Below are 24,696 nucleotides of genomic sequence, written 5' to 3'. Positions count from 1 at the left end.
CTACCAGGTAAGTAGGGGATTGGAGGAGTTGGAGAAGTGGGGAGGGGACCTTCCTGAGGCTGGAGACAAGCAGGCGAAGGAGCAGAGAGCAGGAGGCTGGAGACAAGCCCCTGGAAATAAGCTGGAGACTTCCCCTACTCTCTCCAGCCTCCTGCTCATTCTTTGCTACTGTTGGTGAGTGTTGGGGGGAGGAGCTGGGAGAGCAAGCAGGGAGCTGGGGGAATGAACAGGGGCAGGGAAATGAATGGGGAACGGGGAATGAATGGGACATGGGGGAAAGAATGGGGGGCAGGGGAATAAATGGGGGCAGAGGGAATGAAGGGGAGATGGGAATGAATGGGGAACAGGGGAATGAATGGGGAGCTGGGGGAAGAAACGTGGGGGTAATGAGCCTCCTACTTGTTCTCCTGCTCACCTCCAGCTTCCAGAGGCTAGAGAAGAGCAGGGGAATGAGCAGGGGGCTAGAGGGCAGCGAAGGGGCTGAGGGGGCGTTGTAGCCCTGTGGGGCCTGGGAACCTGCAGACAGAGTAGTCTGTGCAGTGTGGGGGGCTCTGCCCTGTGAGGGGCAGGGGACCATTGGTGACGTGTAGGGGGTCTATATGGGTGTATGTGCACTCCCTGAGTGTGGCGGTTCACCACCTCAGAAAAGGTGCTTGTGGGCGCTCGCAGCTCACCAGCCTGCCCCCGCTGCCAGTGGCATCTGCAAGCAGACAGCAATCACCACTGGCCACTGCTGTTGCTCCTGGCACTGTCTGTGGGTGGTTGTCGACCCCCAGTTGGCACTCATCACCCCTCTCCCCACTGTTGGCACCACCAGCAGCATCTGCAGGAGCTTACCACTGACTCCGTGCCCCGCCAGCCTCTGGGAGCTCATGGTGTTCATGCAGGAGCCCACCCATCCTAAGCAGCCCCCATACCCACAGTCCCCCCACACCTACCCACACACTGACTCACATCCCTACCTGCCCACATACCTACCCACATCCCCTCACCCCCTTCTCACCCCTCCTGCAAACCCCACATTCCCCCATCACATACCCACCATGTGATAAGGAAACCAAAAGCAAACATTAAAACGTATAGATATTTAGGATGTATTTTATTATGATACTAGACACACTGGTAGGCTTCCAAATTTCTTTAACGTTGTAAATATCTCAATAAGACATTACCCACCTGAGCAATCTTCCTTTCTCTCTCTCTCTTGTTCTAATTGTGGAAGAATGTGGATTTTGGGGTATTTTAAAAAGTGAATTTGGGATGCTGCTTCAACAATTTAGCTGACACAAGGGGTAGTGTCCCCAGATACTAAGTGGCTGGGCCTCAGAAGCTCTTGAGAGCACGTAGCCCTGAGCTGCCCTAAGGGCAGGTTTTTAAACTGCTGGGGCTAGCATAGGTACTGGCCCCAGGCTCTAGCTCCCCCTGGATGCAGATCCAGGAGGAGCCAGGCAGAGGTATTTTGTCCCAAGTGGCACAATTTGCTCCACAGTGAAGTGCATGTCCGAGCACCTGAGCTAAGTCAAAAAGCCCTGGCTCAAATTTGCACCACTTCTATTTGAGCTGCTGAAAGCACGTGTGGATGCACCCGTTGTGTTCAGTAGGACTGGCTTATTTTATGCTTGCCTTGCTTTAGACATGTGATTTATTTATTTTTTTGACAGCCATACTATTATTTTCTTAAACATAGTTCTCGTCATTAATGCTTAATGCAAATAGCAACTTTCCCACCTATGTTTTGCATAGTGTATGACATTTAATTTGTCAAAGATGGAGTAGGGGAAAAGCTTGTCCAGAAAAATACTTTTGAGAGCTGAATATTCTAGCAAAGATACGTGGAATAAAACATAGCATTCCTTTTATGTTCTAAAGAGACGTTTTCATCTCATGCATAAAAATCTCAAAAGAAGAATGTCATTTTAGCTTACATTTCCCACATTTTCATTTAACTTTCATTATAAATCCTTTAATTCCCAAGTTAAGCCTTTTCTTTGGGGTATTTATTTTCCATTTTTGGTGTTAATTTAACTTATATTTCAGATACCAGGAACTGCATAGAAATGCAACCAGTGCAAGACATCTAGATGACACAATATCCAGTGGATTTAGTCAGGATTTCAGTGACTTTGTTGCAGAAATTGATAAGGCCATCACAGCTCTAAAAGAGCAGGTTTGTCTTTTCATCAACTCTTCTATATTAAAATTCAGTATATCACATGGTAATGTGACAGTGTGTCTTCAGCTTGCTTTTCTACATCTAGCTGTATTTTGTATTATATAAGAAATTATTATAATGTTGAAGTACAAAAATAATTCTGAAAGTAAATGTTTCACTTCCCAAGGAAATAATATCTTTAAAAATTATTTTAGGTTTTGTTTTTCTGTTTTTTAATGGGTAATTGTCTTATGCTGCAACCAGTGATATATTTTTAACAGTTTCTTATTTTTCTTCTGGTCAGATTTCATATAAAAAGCATTACCTAATACCTGTAAACATAAAGAAACGCAAACTGTAATAAGAGCGAGGTCTAATTTGGTTTAGTTAAAAAAAACAAACAACCCAAAATACATAAAACAAACCGTCAACAACTGTTTTAATTTTTTAACATACTGTACAGTTTTATCCTTTGCCATAAGTAACCATGAATACACACACCTGAAATGGTAAAATATGCATTTAATTGGGTATTTAAAATTATTTCATTTAAAAATCTTTAATTTTTGTTTAATTGAAAATGACTTTGCATTTATATTATTCTGATTGTGGGCAATAACCATTTGTGCTTCCTAATCCTCAGAGTCTTTATCTTGTGAAGTTTCAAGAGTTTTATAAATAATGCTTTTAAATTAATTTTTATGATGATGTAGCACTGAGTCATTTAGTTGACAGATAGGTTATCAGGCAATCTCATTTTTGCTGAATGACCATGTACTAGTTGCACAATTCTGTGGGTGGGTTTCCAAAGTTTCTGCCAAGTCTGAAAACCAATTGGTTGTATTTATAACGTAAAGAGCAGAAAAGCAGAAGTAATATCAGCTGCTATCAAGTAGTAACAAAATTCCTATTAACCTCAACGAGGTAATGATTCATTTCTGAGTATGAATCAATAGGGGACAGCTGGAAGCAGGGACGCCATACTGGGAGGTTATGTTCAGGCAAACGGATGGAGTTCTGTTCCTGAGGATGTGCAAGGGAAGGAGGTGGCCACTGGATCTGCAACATACTGGCCAGCCGTTGTCCTGTGAAGGGACCAAGCCTGTCATAGGAAGATACTGTTGTCCTAAGACGTGAGCTGCTGCACAATGATGATATACTTGAATTCTAGGCCGATGAGAATCTTTGACCAAACATGAAGAAAGTGTACCTCTTATAAGTCTTTTTCAGTGGGCTGTGTCAGTTGTGCAGTCATAGCTATTAGCGGTGCAATGTTTTACTGAATTAATTTGCATATATAATGCCTCTTTATAGAGTGTGGAGGTTGAGTGTTTTTATGCATGTATTGGATTTCCTGGTAAGGTATATCAACCTAATGTGAAACATTATTTACGTAATGACCCTTCGCATTAGTAGCAAATAGACAGATGTAGATCTAATATAACAAAATGCAAGCATTTACCTGATCTCCTTCTAAACAGCTGGCAAGATAGTCCACAGGTTTTATTTAACATTTAGCATAATACAGTTTATTATGAATGAAAGATAATAGAAATATTTATTGTGCATATGAGAGCACAGTGTTTGTAATCACATCATTGCTTCACTCTGGGTGTGTCTTCACATGCCTCCCATGGCATTGTTACTGTGCCATTATTTAGTACTTCCTAAAGGAAGTGACAGCTCAGCGATAGCCCTTACTGTTCTGTCCTGGCAGTGCCGGCTTATTTTTAGAAGCTGTGTCACCATAGCAATACATTATAAAGAGGTAGCTTGTCACTACAGTGATGCAGTATTCGCGTCACAGTTTGTGCCTGGAGATGCTATGTCACCATAGCAACAAGCTATGTCACCATAGCATGCCTCTTTGGCAACGTAGTATCACGTGTAGTCACCCTCTTACTAACTGAAATATCAGATATATTAACCACTGATGAAGAGAACTCCAGCTCACAGAAGTTTATGCTCTCTTATTCAGTTAGTCTATAAGGTGCATATCTACCTTGCCTTCTGCCTGACTTTTGGTGAACACAGCTGACTACCTTTCTTGTTTAGAAAGTTGACAGCAAGAATCTACCTTTGGCTAGAAGTTGGAAAGTAAGAAAAATGAAAGGGAACAGGATGCTGTCAGAATGAGTAGAGAATACCTGACAAAGCAAACCAAGAAATCTTACATTATTTTACAAATGTCACCTTCCTTCCCTCAGTTTTCAGAGTGAAATTCACCCACATCTTGTCATCTCTTGCATTTTCTATTCTCTTGTATATTTTTCAGCCAATTTTCAAATCTGGCTGGCTATTTGTGAAACCCTTTTTACCTTTATTAGAAAGAGAAACAAAAAGAATCAAAACTTGGGACCAGGAAGAAGGTTGTATAAGCATTGTTTCTTTGGGACACAAAGAGCATGATCCAAAGAATGTGATGATAGTAAGCTTTTCTATTCCAAATCAGCTTTTTTTTCCTCCACCATTTTCAAGGATTAAGAATAAAATCTGCTTTTCAAATAATGACAACTTTTAAAACATTTTACTATTCCTTCAATAGCATGATTCCTGCAAAGCCACTTCAATGATCTTCAAGAAACTTTGAGGCAAATCATGGCCAAAGCTATTGGGATTATTCATTATTATTTGTTTTTTTCATTTTGGACCTTTTCCTCTTTCTCAGTTGTTCACAAACAGGTGTTGATTCCTCAAATATTGATCATAACTCTTTGATAAATGGTTTTCACAAACATATTTGACATAATTTTTCAGAAAATCTTGAGAGTATCCAATTATGAAAATGTGGTATTCAAACAGTGATGGGTCATCTCTGACACTTGTCACCTAATCGTTTTCAAACTTCATGCCTGTGAGTGTCTGACACCAACAATCAATGTGTGTAACAAATTATCAAAATATGGAACATCCATTCCTATCGCATATTGAATCATTATAAACCTGTGTGAGTAAATAAACCATTAAAAAAGACCTAGAAAAGCAAATTTAATCTGATACAACTATAAGGATAAAACACCATTAGCGCTCAGTCTTCAAGATCCTCAGTAGAGACCTCCATTTCCTGAACCCTAAAGAACTACACTTCTTTGTGTACCAGCCACTGAACTGCATGATAATGTATACTTTACCAGTAGGTTACATAACTATTTGCTGGATGGGAACAGAATGTCTGGGCTTGGGACCTGTGGAGTCTATTCTTTGTTCTAAATTTTGGAGAAAAAAATTAGAGTAGTAATAAAAGGATAGCGAAGCAGGTAGTTATGGCTTGTTTTCACTATGGTTGAGTGTTGTAGTATTTGGGTCTACCATATACTGATTGCTTCACTGAGTTTTATTCAATGTCTTGCTTGAAGTAACCTTGTGTAATCCATCAGTTACCTTATTGTATAGTGGGAGAACACTACTCTTGGCACTAGGTTTATGACCCAGGTATCTTATTCTGGGTGGACCCAAACCTTCAGACTGACCATGACTTCTACCTTTCAGTAATGGGCAAATTTTATTGATATACAGTGATAGCAGATAAAAATAATCGAGGCAAGGCAAATAAAATAACCACTCTGATTCTATATCTACCAGTCTCAGGGCTGGCTGTCATAGAGGGAAGGTATATCTTGCTATTAATGCAAGCTTCATCCTGAGGTTCTGTCTTGAATGTCAGATGTCAGCAGCCTGGAGGCTGAGAGCTGAGCCATTCCCTCTTCCCTTCTCCCTTCCACTCCGCCCCCCCCCCCGAACTCCAGTGGGGTGGGTGAGATGGGCTTGTGGTGTGTCCTCTGTCCATGGTGGCCTTGGATCCTCCCCCAAGGACCCTTTGCTACTATGAATCCCTCTTTTTGTATATATTTTTTTCCTGTGCTGACTCGTCATTCTCAGGCATTGTTGATTGGTTTCCCTGTGGTCATCGTACTGTCCACGTTTTGCTGTGTCACCATATTCCTGTATTTCCCTAACCCTGCTGGTTCCAGATACAGAGAGCCTTGAAGGAAACTTTGTCATAAACAAGCTTTTTGAAACCAATTAACCTTTGCCTTGGACCACTATTCTAATGCAATATCTATTTTACTTTCAAGCCAATTCCTAAAAGCAAATTTCTTAATATAATTTTCTAGCCATGAAGTACTTCTTTCTAAGGTATGGGATAAGCCTTTGTACGTTCATTGCCAGAATTATTACTCATCTTTCATGTTGAAGGCGTTGCTGGCCACTTCTTCATCCCTTGCTGCTTCCTAGGGTCAAAAAAGGCCACATGTTGAAGGTTTGCAATCCACAGCAGAGCCAGACTGAAGGAGTGGATAGGTCTGTGTTAGGAAGTAGAGGTGTAGTTGTGGGGGATGCACATAATTCTCCTAATTAGCCCCTGAAAGCTGCAGTTGCTTCTAGTTTGATGTTGGTCCCTGTGACTCATTCCTTATCCTCTCCTTGACAAGAAGGTTAAAGTAATTCCAGATTATCCCCTTCTGTAGGTTTAGCCAAAGAAAGGGCAGTTCAGCTCACTGTGCAAACTGAAAACAGTTTCCTGCAAGTACACAGCAAATAGCATAGGTTATGAACCTAATTAGATTATTATATAGTGATTCAGAATCTGTAAGAGTGTTCAGATACATTTCTTTGCTAACTGTATTGCTGATGGCTGCTGATTCTTTGCTTAAGTGTAGTTCTTTAGACTACAACTGTACAAGAGAAGAGACAGCAACCTTGTGACAGGGGGATCTTGACCCCAGTTGAGCATGCATCTATCCTTAAGTTCATTATTAGTTGCAGCGCAACTATTGTTTGCTTATATGTAGACATGTGCTTGGATCCTTGGCTGAAGTGGAGAAACCTGTATAAGCGCTCATAACTGAGGGAAGTCTGGAAATAGATTTTTTACAAATAAAACAGAGGAGAGGTGTTTTTGTTGTTGTTTTTTAAATCTAGACAACGAATGTAAAATTTTTGTTCTGACAAGTTTTCCTTTAACTTATAGCTAACAATTTGGATAGATTCAGAAACAGCTGAATCTCAAAAATAAAGTTAATTGGAAATATATAGCGTTATAAAATAAAGTTAATTGGAAATATATAGCGTTTCTCCTCTGTTGGGCTTTTGTGGTTATTTGAAGTATGATATAGATATCATATATATGATATGATATAGATAGAGGAATTTACAAAGTTGCTTTCATATGGGGAAAATATGTTGTTTGTTTTCATAAAAAATAAGTTATTTATTAGATAAACCTCTACCGAGGGAAGGAGAAAATTAAATAGTATATCAACATTAAAAACACATTGATGCATACTTCAATGAGATTTTGAGTCAACTAAAAAGGATGAGAGTGGATTATAGTTTAAATTGACTGAGAGTATTCATAAGAGAACTTCATTTACTCATTTGCCCCTTCTTTCCCAAAATCCCTCCTTGTTCACGTTGTTTCTCTACCGCAAATAGGTGTGCACATTTGTTTTTCCAAAAATGCATCATTTAAGGATTAAGAATATAATATGACAATAAATAATGTGATGTAGAATTATGAGTAAAACAAATAAGGATGGTGCGTGGTTTGCAACAAGTTGGTGTATGATGAAATGTTGAACGTAGTACCTAAGGAAGTAAACTTTAGATACTATAGTCAAAATGGGAAACTAGAGTAATTTTGAACTATAAAGAGAAAATGTGTAGGTATATTAGGTAGACTTTTAATGTCTGTTGGATGTACCAAGGCCCATCAGTGTTCCAAGAGACAGTCCTTTAAAAGAGACCCCAGTATCACACAGCACTGCTAATTATTTGAAATATTTCTTGGTGCATAGGAAACGTGGGTCCTTTCTGGATGCCTAAATAAATAAGTTCAACTCAGGGGTATAACAGAGAGAGAAATAGGAAATATTCATGAGCCCATGCACCTATGAAATTGATTTGCAACTGTTTCTCCAATTGACTTGCTACATCCACTCCCCAATGTGGTTTGTGGCCAAAGCATGTATATAGGAAGATGAGTCACTGAGTCCCTGTCACTCATCAATCCCACTACAAGTTCCCTAGCTTATGTAAGACAGCAATGTAAAATGTTGTTACAGTATTGATTCAGGAAATGGGAGACCTGGGGCCTAAGGTTCCTCTCACCGTTATTTTTTGTTATTATCACAAAATACTTGCATCATAAAATTCCATATGGAATTATGCATCAGATATGAAATAACAGTATCTTATGCCAACTATTATATTCTCTAAGCAAAATATCCCTTAATCTGGAATATATTATATCTTTAATATAATACACATCCCACAGCCACACACATATCTTTTCCACCTTCTATCATAAGTGTTGCCATCATTGTTCTCCTATACCTATCCACACCTTGTAGTATTCATGTGATTCTGTGATTATGATTTTTTTTTAATTCAGTTTCCTTATCACCATTAATCACATAATCACCATAAGGTGCAGCTAAGGCCAGTGGGATGGTCAGACCTCTATCAGGCAGTGCCTTGGTACATGGAGCAGTGGCTCAATGGCCAGAACACAGAGGAATCCATAGAGGCGGCCAGCCTGCTGGATCTGCTTGCATTCTGGGAATGGGGTTTCCAGCATTCCATTCATTTTCAGGAGGCTAGAGATGTTCTGGAATAGGAGGCAGATGGTAAAAGTGAAGAGACCCAAAGCCAAAAGCTTCCCAAGTCTGAAATAAGAAATAATGATGGACTCAGTCAAAAGCTTTCTCTTAATCTATCTAGTTGCACAGAGAAAACAGGTTGTTGTGAATCATTCTGCTGAGCACATAGTACCTCTGCTCATGGCCTACGCCCTAGGACCTAGGGTCTTTGTCAAGGATTTTGTAATCATTACACAGGAACAACGCTGTTCGCCAATTCTTAATGTTACCACGGTATCCCTTCTTGGTCAGCAGGATCATGACTGCTTGTTGGCAGATGACTAGCTAGATCTTATCCTCCAGCTCTCCTAAAAGGTTCTCAGATCTGAGCTGAGGATAGACCAGAAAATTTTAATAGCATTTGATGAGTAATCAAAGCCAGTGGCTTTTCCCGTGACAAGACCCTCAACAGCAACTGTCAGCTCTGGAAAGGATAGCTTCTGCTCAAGCTTGTCAACTTCTGATGTAGAGAGTTTGGGAAAGACCTCCTACAGGTGTTAAATGGCCTCTAGGCAGAGAAGCTCACCCATGATGGTGATGGCTGGCCTCTGCATTTCTTCACCAAAAGAGGGATCTCAGATTTGGCCTCAGACTCAATCAGGAGATCTTCTCTTGGATCCTGATCACTTCAAGTAGAATGCCATCCCATCTTTCTACTGGAACCTGGCTCAGGCATGGTAAGCTTCCCTTCTGCCTGGGACCTCAGGCCAGGTGCCAGAGATTTCCAAGGCTGTTGCATGAAATCAACAAAGCCTGGTCTTGCAGCAGTCTTCACAGTTCCTGGCCACCTGGCTGGGCCTGAACTCTTTCCATTTTGCTTCATGCTTCATGGTGTAAGTGAAGACCACCTTCCCAGTTGACATTGTTGCTGCCCAGGAAGACAACCTCCATGTGTGAGAAACCGTTCTCAATGAGAGTTCTTTGGGCACACCATGTTGATGCCTGGTGGCCCAAGCTGTGGATGAAAATAATGGCAGTGGGCCTGATACCTTGGTGTCCCCTCATAATGCTGAATGAGAGCATCCACAGCAGCAGCACCTGATTTGAGAGCCTGCCAAAAAAGCTCTTTATACCTGCACAAACTTGGGAGGACCATGCCCTCCTCCTCTCTGGCTGCTCTGACATGACCTGAAGGCAACACCTAGTGGCAACATTGCCAGGTTAGGCCCACCCTGCCTGATGCACCCTGTACAAGCTGCTCATTGCCAAGAGGACTGTGACATCCAGTGGTAGCTCCTGGATTCAGCCCCTTAGATTAGACAATGCTGACAGCTTGCGCCTTCTGTAAGGGCAGAGAGACTCTTTTGGTCTGTCCTTGACTGAACTTAGTCAACCTCAGCAGCCTGTTTAGCATGTTGGACATGGATTTCACCAAGAGAATTTTCTGTAGTACGTGGCCAAGCAGGTCATGATCTTCCTGGCCAACTTTCTGCTGGGATAGGCCAAGATGGAAACCCTGAAGAGCTGCAAGAACCAGCTCATAGGAGCTGACTCTGATAACATTCTCCACCTCTTTCAGTTCTTGATCTGGGCACATCACCTTTGAGGTTGAGCATTTCACCCTGCAACAGAACACAGGCCAATTTGCATTGCACTGGACCATTGAGACGATACTCCATACAGTGTAAAACAGTTGGCATGTACTAAAAATGATGCTTGCATGAATGGCATGTGGCAAGAGGGAGAGGGTTGCAGTCTCTGGTCACAATGGTAACTTTGAGTTCCAAATGCTTTCATGCCCAGCAACTTGTGGGGCCATGCACTTTCTCACTCGTACCTTTTTTTTCTAATATTTTTCTAGTAAAGGTCTAAAACCGTTTCTTTGTTCTATGGAGTACTCGAACAGATTTTCCAGTCTTTTGTGCATACAACATACAACTGGCGAACATTGATTTAATAGCTCAATATTTAGATGATTGCAATGGTGCAGAAGAATGTTTGTAATTTATCAGAAGGTCACTAAATCCATGTAGCACCTTTTAAGGCATGAAGTAAATGTATTTTACTCTGTTTCCCTATAGACTTCTCATAAACAGTGCATTACATGTTTGGATATAAGTGACAGACTGGAAAGTATTTTTCTGTAAATAAAATTGCCAACATGAGTTGTGTAGATGTAGGAACATGTGTTTCTTGATGTTTGTTTTTTTCTTTCTCTTTAAAGAATGTTAACCCCTCAAATGACAAAAAGGTTTAATTCTGTAGATTTCCTTCTTGTAGATCAAACTTTTCAGGTAAAAATATATTTAAGATAATAAAACCTATTTATTATTGAAGTTAGTATGGGATGCAGTTTGATTTCAGAGCTTTGCACCGATTAACAATCTTTTTTCTTAATGTTATTCTGCAAGGATATGTAGCTGGAGAGTATTTGAGAATTTGTGCTATATCTTAATAATGTGATTTTGCATAAGCAAAAAGAAGTCATTGTGAATTTCAGTGCAGTTTATTATTATTCACCAGTCAGGTTTGGTATCTGATCGTACTGCAAGCTGCACAGATACAGAAGGGTAGACCCTGCCCTTGAGAGCCTACAGCTTAAAACATAATGTTCCAGTATCCTATAGTAATCCTCCCTTCTGCTGTTGCAAGAATATAGGTTTCAATTGATTGACAGTACCATAAATTGGGGTAAAAAACTGACAAGCAATTGACAGGCTGGGGTAAAATGGCCCAAGGATAAAAAGCTCTGGCTAACTGATCCCTTAATGCCTTCTAGGACCTCAACAAATCTAGTTCCTATCCAGTTCCAAAAAATTCTGTAAAACCAAAGAAATTAAAAAAACAAACAACTAGGGATAATTTATTAGAATATCAAAAGCAGCCCTTCAGCCATCTATAAATATTGGATATAGGCTGAAGAAAAAATTGGACTTTTCCTGCAGCTCAGCAGAAGCTGAGGAATAGACCCAGCAGAAGTCTCCAGAGGAGCAGAGATGCCTGGCCAGCAGACCTGTCCTCCCTAAATCCAAGGCTGTGTAAGCATTGTCTTTATTGGTATAAATAAATCTTTGCTATTGAGCACGCTAATAAAGCTTTCAAGTTGTGATTGGAATGGCCTTGTTGATCTATTGATCTCACTCCTAACCACAAGTAAAACTCTTAGATGAACACCATGGCATGTATTCACTAACTTTGTGTTACTTCTGGAATCTGTATTATCAATGTTCACACCACTCAAGTCTGTTGCTATATTTCTGGAGTAGTACTAGGAAAGGAAAGGAATTCAGTAAAAACTTATTGGAGGACTGCAAACTACAATCATATGTTAAATAAATAAATAAACAAGTAAAAAGAGAGAGAGAAAGAAAAAGTCTTCAATTAAAGTAAATTTTTAACAAAAACAAGTCTCACCAGGGAGGAATATTCTGTAGTTGCTCAGGAATGTAGGGGGTAGTTAGGAAGGCCAAGGCAGAGATGGAACTGGGACTAGCTTCCCAGATTAAGGACAATAAGAAGTCCTTTTTTAAATACGTAGGGGGTAAAAAGAAGGTCCCGGGTAATGTGGGGCCCTTGCAGGACGCATTGGGAAACTTGGTTGTCACACCAGACGGCAAAGCTAACATGTTTAACGATTTCTTTGCCTCCGTCTTCCTAAGTAGGGACCAGAACAGCCACCTCCCTGCTGGGCCCCCCTCGGGCCCTGGGGGAGGCACACTTGGGCCACGGGTTAGCGAGGATTTAGTTAGGGAGCTTCTGGAGGGGTTGGATGTATTCAAGTCAGCCGGCCCAGATGATCTCCACCCTAGAGTTCTAAAGGAACTCGCCAAGGTCATTGCACAACTTTACGAGCACTCATGGTGCTCTGGTGAGGTACCGGAGGACTGGAAGAGGGCCAACGTGGTCCCCATCTTCAAAAAAGGTAGGAAGGAGGACCCGGGAAACTATAGGCTGGTTGTCTTACCTCGATCCTAGGCAAGCTGTTCAAGAAAATTATGCTGGCACACATCCAGGAGGGGCCAGCAGGAGACTGCATGCTTAGGGGCAACCAACATGGGTTCACCAGTGGCAGGTCCTGTCAGACCAACCTGGTGGCCTTTTACGATCAGATCACCAGATCATTAGATGCAGGGGTAGCAGTGGATATAACCTTCCTGGACTTCCGGAAGGCTTTCGACACTCTCTCTCACCCCGTTCCCATTAATAAACTGGGGGGCTGTGGTGTAGACACCCACACAGTCAAATGGGTCGCCACCTGGCTGGAGGGCCGCACCCAGAGGGTGGTAGTGGATGGGTCCTTCTCAACCTGGAAGGACGTGGGCAGTGGGGTTCCGCAGGGCTTGGTCCTCAGGCCCGCACTGTTCAACATCTTCATCAATGATTTGGACGAGGGGGTAAAAAGCACCCTGTTCAAATTTGCTGATGACACTAAGATGTGGGGGGACATGGGCACACTGGAAGGATGCAAAAGGCTACAGTCAGACCTAGACAGGTTACAAGGGTGGGCGGATGAGAATAGGATGGGTTTCAACACAGACAAGTGCAAGGTGATGCACCTCGGGAGGAACAACCGGCACCATACCTACAGGTTGGGGAACTCCCCTCTTGTCAGCACGGAGGCGGGAAAGGATCTGGGGGTCATCACTGACTCCAATATGAACATGGGCTAGCAGTGTGGAGAGTCAGTTAGGAAGGCCAACCGCACCTTGGCATGCATCCACAGATGCATCTCGAGCAGGTCCAAAGAGATGATCCTCCCCCTCTATGTGGCACTGGTCAGGCCGTACCTGGAGTATTGTGTCCAGTTCTGGGCGCCGCACTTCAAGAGGGATGTGGACAGCATGGAGAGGGTCCAGAGGAGGGCCACTCACATGATCAGGGGACCACAGGGCAGGCCCTATGAGAAGAGGCTACGGGACCTGAACCTGTTCAGCCTCCAAAAGAGAAGGCTGAGGGGGGATCTTGTGGCCTGTTATAAACTAGTCAGGGGGGATCAGCAGGCATTGGGGGAGTCCCTGTTCCCCCGAGCACCGCCAGGAGTGACCAGGAATAACGGTCACAAGCTGGCAGAGGGTAGGTTTAGGTTAGATATCAGGAGGCGCTACTTCACAGTCAGGGCGGCTAGGGTCTGGAACCAGCTTCCAAGAGAAGTGGTGCAGGCTCCTACCTTGGGGGTGTTTAAGAGGAGGTTAGATGAACATCTTGCTGAGGTCGTTTGACCTCAGTATTCTTTCCTACCATGGCAGGGGGTCGGACTAGATGATCTGCTCAGGTCCCTTCCGACCCTACAAACTATGAAACTATGATACTGTACAACCTGTCAATTAAAGTACGCATTGTCATTCTCTTTCCAACTTCAGCCTTTCATTTAGGAAAACAGTTACACACAACTAGGGATTTAAAAGATAAAACATTCTCTAAAGCTGAGTGTGCTGTGAAATTAGTCCTCCATCAAAAAATGAGCAGATGTCAAGGGAAACTTACTGATGTTCCCTTTTTAATTATGAACAGCTAATGGGAGCAGAAGACCCAACAGCACTCAGCTGCTACTATTTATATTATTAATTTGGAAACACTTGATCTTCAAAGGAGAATTTTGTTTATATAATACAATTTACTTGAAGGAAGACTTATATACACTACATTCTCATATCACAGAAAATAATGCATGGAGCATAAGTTGGAATCCTATTACACATCCTTATTTAATCAAAAGTAAAAAATGAAATGAAGACCAAAGGCAAGAATAATAATTCATCTGCACACTCTATTTTCTCTGTTTGACTAGAATTGAAATCTTTCAAGCTCAAAAGTAAAAGGGCTACCAAACTGCCTCCTAGTGATTGGTGTTCTGTTACCCTCTGTGGAGGAGGTACAATGGCCAAGAACTGCTTCCACCATCAAAAAATGACTAATTGCACACCTGTCTGCTAAATTCAGATGCATTTAATTTGTTGTGACAGGTTTTCAATCAAACACAATTTGAATTTTCAGGTATAGCACCAGTATAGATCTACTTAGGATCTTTAACTAAAACCTAATATTTACTATTTACTTATTAGATTTGTATGCTGTAAAGAAAGGCTTAGGGCAATTTACAGTAAGAGACAAAAACGGTGAATAAAAGCAAATGGGATAAAATATGGAACAAAAGCTTCTTAAACTATCCTGGATTGCTAAATGCCTGCCCATATAGGAATATCGTACAAGGTTTCTGTAAGATAGCCAGGCCTGGGTTCTGGCGCAGTTCAAGGGGAAGGAAGTTCCAAGGCTGAGGAATAACTATCAAATGACCTTTCAAGGTTTTTGCCAAGAGAACTTAGCACATTGATGCTACTACTAGGAAGTTGTTCTTGTCTGATCTTAGGAATCGTGTTGGGGCCTGAGAGAGTAGGTGTCCAATTATATATATGATGGGGTCAAATCCCAAAGGATCCATTATTAACGTCTAGCTGTTGCCTCAGAGAAAATCTATACAATGGAAAGAAAAGCCCCAAGTGGGGGATTTGTCTCTTGAATTATTCCTAACTCATTTAATGAAGGGGATACAGTTCAGCCTGTGCATCCCAGAAAATTTGCAGGAGATACCCATTTCCGAGGCAGCAGTAAGACAATGCCATACATCACACTGTGAAAAGTCAGCTACATACAAAGAGATCCTCGTGTAATTCCCTCTTTAATAATACTGTGCCTTAATTTTACCTGATTTTTATTTGGATGAATGCTTCGCTGAAGAAAGCCTAAAATTTAAGAAACAAGTGCATACAGGCCAGAAATGAAATGTCTATTGCTGAATCCCAGTGCAAGGGTTATCAGGCCTTTCCAGATACTTGTCTAAACAGTGAAATTATGGTGGCAGGCAACAGTGCCCGGTGATAATGCAGGCCTAATGGAAGCCATGTAGCTGTGTTCAGGTGCTATCTTGGGCAGATTGATTAGCGCTCCTGATTAGCCCACCTCCAGTACTACTTGTATATGATGGCACTGCTTTAATTCAAGAGCAGCACATCAGGTTTGAGGGTGCCACTGCCTGGCTTGGTGAACATGTTGTGTGGACGGACAATAGGAGTGCTAAGGACTCAGAAGCTTTTAGACAGGTGCACAAGGTGAAGTTCATATTTTTAAAAAGGCAATCGTTTGGGGGTGTGACTACACATAATAATTGTATGTCACTGGGAACCGAGTCACAGTTGCCATGTATCAGAAGTGCTCACATATACAGTGTCTTAGTATTCTAGATAGAGCTGTCACCCTTTAAGCATTTGAAGTACTGTGTCTCTGACATCAGGGGACAAGAATGAGCACCCAGTCCAACATGTCTCTCAGTGGGTGAGTGGGGGCAGTGCTTGTACCCATCCTTTGGGGATCCCAGGTGATGGGTGATCTATGGCTGGGGCATTCTTATGTTTCCTTAACTTCTCTCCTAAACTTGAGGTTTACAATCTTCAGTAGACTGCAGTTGACCAAAGTCTCCAGTGTGTTTCCATGACTTGGGAGGAGCCAGTGGGTGAGAAGTATTTGGGCCCATGTTTTTTGGGTTCTCGGGAGCTTGAATAACCATGATGAAGGGCCACAGTTGAGTAGGGAGTGAAGACACCTGGTTGTTAGAAAGATAGCTGCCATTGAACAAGCAGTGCAAAGAAGTGCCAATAAAAGGGGAAAAATGGGAACAGTAGACTTTTAACTGTATCAGACCAGCCAGTTGCAGCAGCATGGGGGGTGAGGAGTAAATGATACAGTGTGGGATGACTAGAGGACCTACCATATCTGTGTCATGGAATACTTGGTGTCCACGTGTAATATTGAACAGGTGCTCTGTAAACTGGTTCAAACGAATACTTGATTTTCCAGGTAAACTTTTGAACTGTTCCAGTTGTCTTGAAAACAGCTTAAGGGGCTTGTACATCTGATTTTGGTTTAAACTGCATTGTAAGCCATTTTAACAAAGGTCTGACCTTTTGCAGAATTGCGTGGAGGCATTCCAGGGAGAGAGGCAATTATCAATTTTTGACTCATCAGACTGAAAAACAGTCAAAGAGAGCACATTATTCAACTTCTCATTCCCTGTCTAGATCATATCAGTGAGTTCTTAAAAACAGAAGTTAAATATGTCCAAACTCTGTCTTTGGAAATAAAAATACATAAATACATACAGTGGTTTTTTTGTTATTTTCTTCAAGCATCCCATTAATTCCTGCAAATAAGGGCTAATAATACTGGTTAGAACCCATGGATAGTGGAAACAGACTGTGTTTAAACTGCCTCAAGAACACATCAATTGTATAACATCTTTCTTGTTCTTCTGTTAAAACATTTTTAGGAAGGGACAAAGCCATTCATATCAAATTATATTAAACTGTCAGGCAAGGTTCTTTCAGGAGATGTGATATCTTTTATTAGACCAACTGAATAGTTGGAAAAAACTACTCGGTTTAATAAAAAATATCACATCTACTCAAAGAACCTTGCCGGCCTATGTCCTTAGGCCAACACAGCTACAACCAAAAAACTATTAAACTGTTATGATTTTATGATACTAATCAAAATCCACAATGGAGTGGGGAAGAATCCATTTCTTTTGTAGGCTAAATCAATATTATAATTCCCAATATTGCAGGGAGAAAAGGTTGGCTTTTGCTATTAAGCTCCGTCATTGCAATGTCATTAGTTACTGATCACTGGTCCACGTGATATTATACAATAGATTCCTGTGGAACCTAAAGAGTGCTGAATTAAAGGTACTGGTTGTAAAACAAGTCACAAATACAATGTTTTAACTACTAAACATTGTTTGGACTGCAAATCTCTTCCATGCGAGGGGAAAAAAAACCCAACAAAGACAGGATAAAGACTTTGTAGTAAGGAAAATGAATTAATGTGTGATGGCTTTTGAAGTTTTAATGTACACTCTTATCAAGAACAGTGATTCATTATATCGTTATTTCTCAGCTTAGTTTCACCTTTTCCTATGCCTCCTCTCCCTGATCCTTTTGCAGATAAACAAGCTGGAGGCTCGCCTGAGGCAGGAAGGTTGCATAGATGATAATGGGATTCAGCGGAAGGAAAATGAGCAGTGGATGAAGGAAGACTGCATTAGTTGTAGCTGTAAGGTATGTGTTACTAAAAGTTCCCCATAGCATCTATTTTTCTTTTTTTCCTCCAGTACTATGCCAACCTGCAATTAAGAGTTTAGGAAGGAGTCTGCCTTGCAAATTTCTATGCTTTAGTGGTTATAGACAATGCAAATCTGCTGCAGAAATGTTGTGGGGATTTATTATAATCAAAACCTAATAAAAGGCAAAAATATCTCATTCAGATTCATTCCCTTTTTTGTATTTTTGGATAGTTACTTAAACATGTGCAAAATGGGCAGAAAGTACTACGAAATGGAAATCCGGATCTTGGGCATAGGTGCCTCTTTTGTTTAAAACCGTTCAGAAAGTGCAAGGTAGCTTCATTAGCAATCTCTTTTTTTCCAAGACGTTAATTCCCAAACAAATGTACCAATGGGTGACTTATTTCCTTATTGAAGAGATTAGCATATTCCAGTATGAACATCCTCTCTCTGTTCTTGACCAGATACAATTCTCATAGTTCTTTATGTAAGGCTGTTCCTGAAACAAAGGTGGGTTTTGTCTATATAAATAGTTGCTACCATTTGGCAGGTATGTTACATATCATCCAGCAGCTACTCAACTTCTATTTCCTGTACATGGATGCCTTCCAGTTATTCTTCTCATTAATGACATCATTTCTGTCTGCCTCAGTAATCTCATAAAATAGTTAATGACATTGCAGATTTCTTCTTGATTCTGTCATGCTTCTTTAGCCCTGTTATTGATATGTATTGAATGCTGTAATACGAATGCCTTCATGTGTCAAAGTATGTTGCCAAATTTCCCCAAGGGATAGAGTAAAAAATGTTTGAGGACCCCTTATACCTCTCATACTTTGTGGATTGAGTATAGTGGTACATAGGTCTTTTGCAGGTCCTCCTTTCTTTTTAATGCTTGTTGCAGTCAGTTGTCGAAGGTAATGAATCTCACAACAAAAAAACATCATGAGTATTAGAATCTACTGCTAGCATTAAAAATAGCTACTACACAATGAAACCCACTTGGTTATAATGATCTACTTATAACTAGACTGAGTGGAAATTCCATATTGTTTCAGTATGCTGTATGCAAACTGAACCCCTGTCTAATGCAAGCTATTAAAAAAAAAGGAAAAGTGAATTAGAAAAAAATGGTGTGGTGCTGTTTGGCTCTGCAATTCTAATTAACCTCAGTAACCTTTCATATTGGTGTGTCAGCTATGAAAATTGTCATTTATTCATGTGGATAAGTAGGCCATCTTGTATTTTGCAGCGGCCTGCATGACAAAGGCCTCACTATTTTGTTTTCCTCTCTTTTATTTGTGCTCTATGTGATTTGTGCTAATATGTTAAATATTGCCTTTCAGAACGGCCAAATAATCTGCACTGTAGAGACATGTCGCTTAGTGGAGTGTTCAGCCCCTGCAAAGCTGGAAGGAAAATGTTGTCCAGTCTGCAGAGAAAGTGAAAATGCTATAGAATCATCTGCTGAACTCTAATCATTATTCCTCTGATAATGAGCATCCATTGGACCTGTCTACTGAGAAGATATAACTTCTAAATTCAGAGAATCTGCCAAGCAGTTACAAGTACTGCTAACTATACCTGCACTAAAACATTTGATGTGAAAAAACACACTGACTAAACCATTAAGTCACTCCAGGGTTTTCAGGGTGCTGGGAACATTATCTTTCAACATGGCTGGGTAAGGTGAGCAAGGCGATGAAAGAATATAGCGCAAGCCCTTTAACAGTTTTACATGTCCTGTATTCGGATATTAGAAGTTGTTACAAGTTAGAATCAGTAACTCAGTTTTAAAAATCAGATATTATTCTTGACCCCCTCTGCCAAAAGGCAGGGAGAAAAGGGATCAAAAGTATGATATAGCTTTGAACCATGTTATTTAACCATCAACTGAAATACTTTTTTGAAATTCAAATAAGTTCTGATGTTTAGGAGCAACATCTTTTTTTTTTTTTAATGAATTGTTCCAAGGAAAATAATTCTAGGAAAGAAGTGCATGTGACCTGCTTGTTTGTTTTGTTTTGTTTGTTTCTGGGGTAGGGGTTTAAGAAAGGAGTTACACGATGAGAAACAGTTTGGTTTCGTATTATGAGATTTTCTTCTGATTCCACACTAGCTTTATGGAGCTTGAGCTTTATCAGGATCAAAATCAAAGAGCAGTGTAGCACAGTTCTTTAAGGTCACATGGTGCTGAGTTTGTGATCTGAAATTTGATGAAATGCACCTCAGGGAGCTTGCCATTTATGAACATGTATCCCAAGTCAGATAATGTGTGGATAAGTGTAAAATAATTCATAGATGGTTTTACATATTCTTTTCTAAATGTTCTATTATCCCTCGTTTGGCATGGTACTCCCACTGATGTAAGTGGTTGAAAGAAAGAATGAGAGAGAGGGTGCAAACAGACATTACCCTTATGCTGCCAGAAAAATGTTTCTGGCAGCACAGGTTGCAAGAGAATAGATGCCCCAAAAATGTTGCTGTGACTAACAGTACTCAGTTTGTAATGCCTTAAATGGGAGGATGTCTGTTTTCTTATTCTGCACCATAGGAATTCTCCTGCAGAGGATTCCCACAGGACTCAGATCTTGTTGCCACGCCCTGAGTTGGGATGAGGCACCTGGAGCCATTGTCTTGCAGGATGGGACCCCTGAATGCCGAGGAGCAGAAGGGGTCTGACCCTGTAGGACAACAGCCCCTGTGACATCTGTAGATATCAGTAAAGTAGATTGGCTCTGTCGGGGCATATCCAGCATAGCTTATTCCATTCTTAAGATGTCTGTTTATATCCACAAAAGAAGGACTCAACTATTCACCTTGTTCCCATGCAGATAGTCAGGAGTTTAGTAAGTTTATAAATAGGATTGCATGATTACATTAATTGCCTGTGATAACAGGGAGCTAGATCAGAGATGCTCAGCCTCTGGCCCACAGGCCAGATCCAGCCCATGGTGCTGTATCTTCTCGACCACAGGGCTCCCCATGGGTCTAGAAATTTAGCAGCAGGAGAGCAGTGGCATCATTCCTCCATTGCCAAATTTCCAGACCCAGGAGGAGCCCCAGTTCCTGCACACTGGATTTGGTGTCTGATTCCAGTACACAGGGCCGAATTCCAACACAAGGAAGGTGGAAGGGGGCCTCAGGACCCAGTCCTGGTGCACATGGCAGCTGGGCTCTGTACCATCTCTCTGGTCCATGGTACCAAAAGGTTGAGTGGCACTGGATGAAATTACATGACCTAACAGGTCTCTTCCAGTCCTATTCTTTTGCTCCTATTAAAAGACATGGCAACTTAATTTAAAAAATGTATTGCATAAAAAATCAGAGGTCATCTTTTCAAATGTGTACCCTGAGATGTGCCTCAAAAATGCATGTGCGCCAAATGTGTATTTTCATGTTACTTAGCTGGTGTGGATGCGACAGTGCGAAGTAGATGTACATATTAACCAGTGTGGCTGCAGTTTTACTGACACTACCTAGTGCCTGAATTTATTTTGGAAATTTTGTCTCAGCGATTTCAAAATTCCGAGAGAGAGCTGTACCTACTGAATTTTCCCCTTTAAAATTAATGAACATCTGTGCTTCCCTTTTACTTTCATTCTGTTATTATTGATTTTTTTGTTTACTAACAAGAGGCCATCCCATAACGGTGTGCATGGAGTTTCTCACTCAGCCTTGATTATCATTAATGTTTATTACATGTATAAATGTCCAGTCCTTTAAGCTAGATTCACAAAATACATTTATAGATGATGAACTGAGAGAATCCAAAAATGAATAAGACCCCCCAAAATTCTGAAATGGGCTTATGTATTTACATTCATACACATTTAGGGTGACAATATTGACAGTGAAATCAAAATACCAAGAAAAATATCTAATGAAGAATTTACTTTATTCTGACATTCATAACTTTCTGTTAAAAACAATGTATTTTTTACTTCATGTCATGCACAGGTAAGTACATGCGAAAATGTAAATTATCTTGGGAAATCAGTAAGGACTGTAAAAATAATTTTAAAAGAGCATATACCAACCTTAAATTATCAGGGTTTTATCCATATTTTAACTAATGTATTCTGTTTACCAATATACACACAGGTCACATTTATGTTTGTAGTTTCCAGTGATACTGTTAGAGTGTTTGAACAGAAAAACATGATTCACACCTTGCTCAAAATAATTTTCTGCTGGAACATTAAGTTATAATACACGGCTGCTAAATAAAGGTTCACAGCTGAGTTAAATCCCTTCATAATGATGACATTTTCAACACTACCTTTCACTGTAACTGTCTGAAATCTTGATTCCTGACTCCTGAAAAGTAGGAGCAATGGAGTTTATTTCAGTAAGCTCATCTTGTTAAGAGCAGCTTGATTAATGTAGCTGGTTTTTTAATTTACTCCAGAAGTATTGTTAGCTTTACAGAAAACATCTTTCATATTTAATCGTAAGAAGCCTTGATTGAGGGGAAGTGATAGAACCAGCACAGGACCTATGTACAATGTAAGCCCTGTTTAGTGGGATATAAATGGTGTACATGTTTGGGCTTCCTCTGTCTGTTCCTTGCTCTCTCTGGTATATCACTTACTTTTAAAATATAGTTCCTCAAAATATATTAGCTCTCCATATGATGCCATAAATACTAACAATGCCAGAAAAGCTAAAACTGGATAATTTAATTTTTTTAACAGTTGCATAGCTATAAAGCTAATATAAATTAAATGTAAATTCTTGCTTATATATGAGGGTAACTTAGTATTTTTTATGTACATTGATGTGTGTTCCCCTTGGAAGCTTTGACACGAATTACCAGCTTACAATTTGGTTAATAAACTGAGTACTACAAAACCAACATGATGTGAAAGCAAAATGAGCATGCTCACACTTAGTTTATGTATAATAAAAGAAGCATCATATCAGTACATTGAAAGCTGCCTTGAAACTGTTGTAGACTACTGTGCAACACTGTTCCTCTTTAGATTACAATATTTGCTAACATTAATATAACATTATTTTGGTATAAAAATTGATACATTGAAGTCAAGATTAAATATTCAGATCTAATTCCAATGTGCTGTTGTCTTAAAACATTTTCTTAAAACTCAGAAGTTCTATTTCTCAAAACCCCAGAAAAAATTATAGTAAACTTTAGTTATAAAGAAATGGTTTATATCCTGAAAATTTCTCCCAGAGATCAAACATATTTCTTGAATAGCTTCCACTCGATGGAAGTTTTAAGTGATGGATTAATTTACTCTCCTTACTGAAAGCCATATAGAGAGTTATGATTCCTGAACTTTTAGGACCATTTTAACTTTAGTTACAAGCTCTATAAACAGTATTAATAAAATTCAAGTATGACATATTTGTACCTCATAAGCAAACAGAACAGGGATATTTTAAAGTATATATGGTGCTAAACGTTATTCCCAGAATATGAGTTCATAGAGTGTATTTTACCTATGTGAATTCATTTTTGAAACTATTTGTTTACTTAAGTTTTATGCATTCAAGCTGTTGCAAGTATGTTAAGACTTCCAAATCCATGTTTTGATATGACTATAGCATGTATATGGAGCTTGGAATAAGGGAACACCAAGAAGTTGCAAGTTCAGGTTTGCATTCTTTTTTTTTTTTAATGCAGCAATCTAGGGCTCAATTTAGATAGTTGTGGTATCAAAAGGAATCTGCCTAATTGAAATCTCACATAGGCATAATTAAAAGTACATCTGTTGAAAGCTCACTGGGATGAGAAGAAATTCCAGATTAGTGATTTCAAGGGAAATTGGAGGAAGGCAGTAGTTGAGAAGGAAGTGCTTTCTGTGCTCCTTCTAGGGCAGAGAAGTATCCAATCATTTAAAATGTCAAAATCAATTTGGTTTTTATCCTACCAATATGGGGAGCTTTAGGTATTCTGACCAATTTATGTATCTCACATTTGAGTTTCTTAATTAAGATATGACTGATGACTGGAAGAACATTGGAGTTTGGTATTCTAGATTCACAATGGGTATGCAAAGTGTTATTGTCAAAGAGACTCCAGTCCCATGTTCAGTGAATATCAAAGCAAAAAGTGACTCCAGGCTTGACTACCACTCAGATGCATTACTAGAGTTTTCTTGTGTTTTTATTGCAAACACCGCACTGAAAGCAGGTGCTATTTGACTATGGGCAAAATTTTTCCTGTATATTGTGATCACTTAAAAATGCTTATTCTAAATGTTCTCTGCAATAAAATATAGTATATGGTACAATATATGTGGTATAAAATGCTGTATTACCCTAGTGTAATTCAACTATAGAGAAAGGAAGAAAAGTATTCTTGAGCTACATATTGTTTTATTTAGTGTGTATTTTTGATCGATTTATTTCTTCTCATATCTTATTTATTTCAAAACTTCAAGGAAAAACAAATGTGTTTCTTTCATAACTTAAGAGTCATCATACTGTAATCACATGATTGATTTAGGATGTCTGTAAGTTTGTTTTTTGTTATATTTTGCAACAATGGATGATGAGGGTCTTTGTATTCTAGTGAAATTTTCAATTAAAAGAAGCATACTCAAGTCTGGCATTTGATTTTGACCAAAATAGCTTTTGAAATGTTATCCAACATATACTTCTAGATGAGGAAGTAGATAGCTAAACACTAGGCAAAATCCAGCTTATTTTATTGTGGACAGAACTAGGTAAATTAATGAGCCAAATTTACCGTTAGGGTTGTAACTTCATTGATATCAATAGAATGGTGTTTGTTTATGGCTATTATTTGTGCAAAGACTAAAGTCTTTAAGCAACTTAAAAACTTAATTAAATCCTGTTGATTCATAACAGTTGTACTG

General features: G+C 39.9%; 1 protein-coding gene across 2 annotated transcripts in view; it reads left to right on the top strand.

The window, feature by feature from the left end:
• Positions 1-24,420, top strand: part of PXDNL (peroxidasin like) — a 344,128-nt gene extending 319,708 nt beyond the window's left edge. For both annotated transcript variants that reach the window (XM_090039946.1, XM_090039947.1), the window contains exons 21-23: positions 2,038-2,167; positions 17,730-17,843; positions 19,195-24,420. In XM_090039946.1, the coding sequence (XP_089896072.1) occupies positions 2,038-2,167; positions 17,730-17,843; positions 19,195-19,326 (376 nt within the window). In that variant the 3' untranslated portion in view covers positions 19,327-24,420. The remainder of the gene's footprint in view (positions 1-2,037; positions 2,168-17,729; positions 17,844-19,194) is intronic.
• Positions 24,421-24,696: the final 276 nt, after the last annotated feature.

Source organism: Crocodylus siamensis, chromosome 3 (genome assembly GCF_052110815.1).
Source record: "Crocodylus siamensis isolate JL-2025a chromosome 3, ASM5211081v1, whole genome shotgun sequence".
Taxonomy (NCBI): Eukaryota; Metazoa; Chordata; order Crocodylia; family Crocodylidae; genus Crocodylus; species Crocodylus siamensis.
This window is presented reverse-complemented; position numbering and strand designations above follow the sequence as displayed.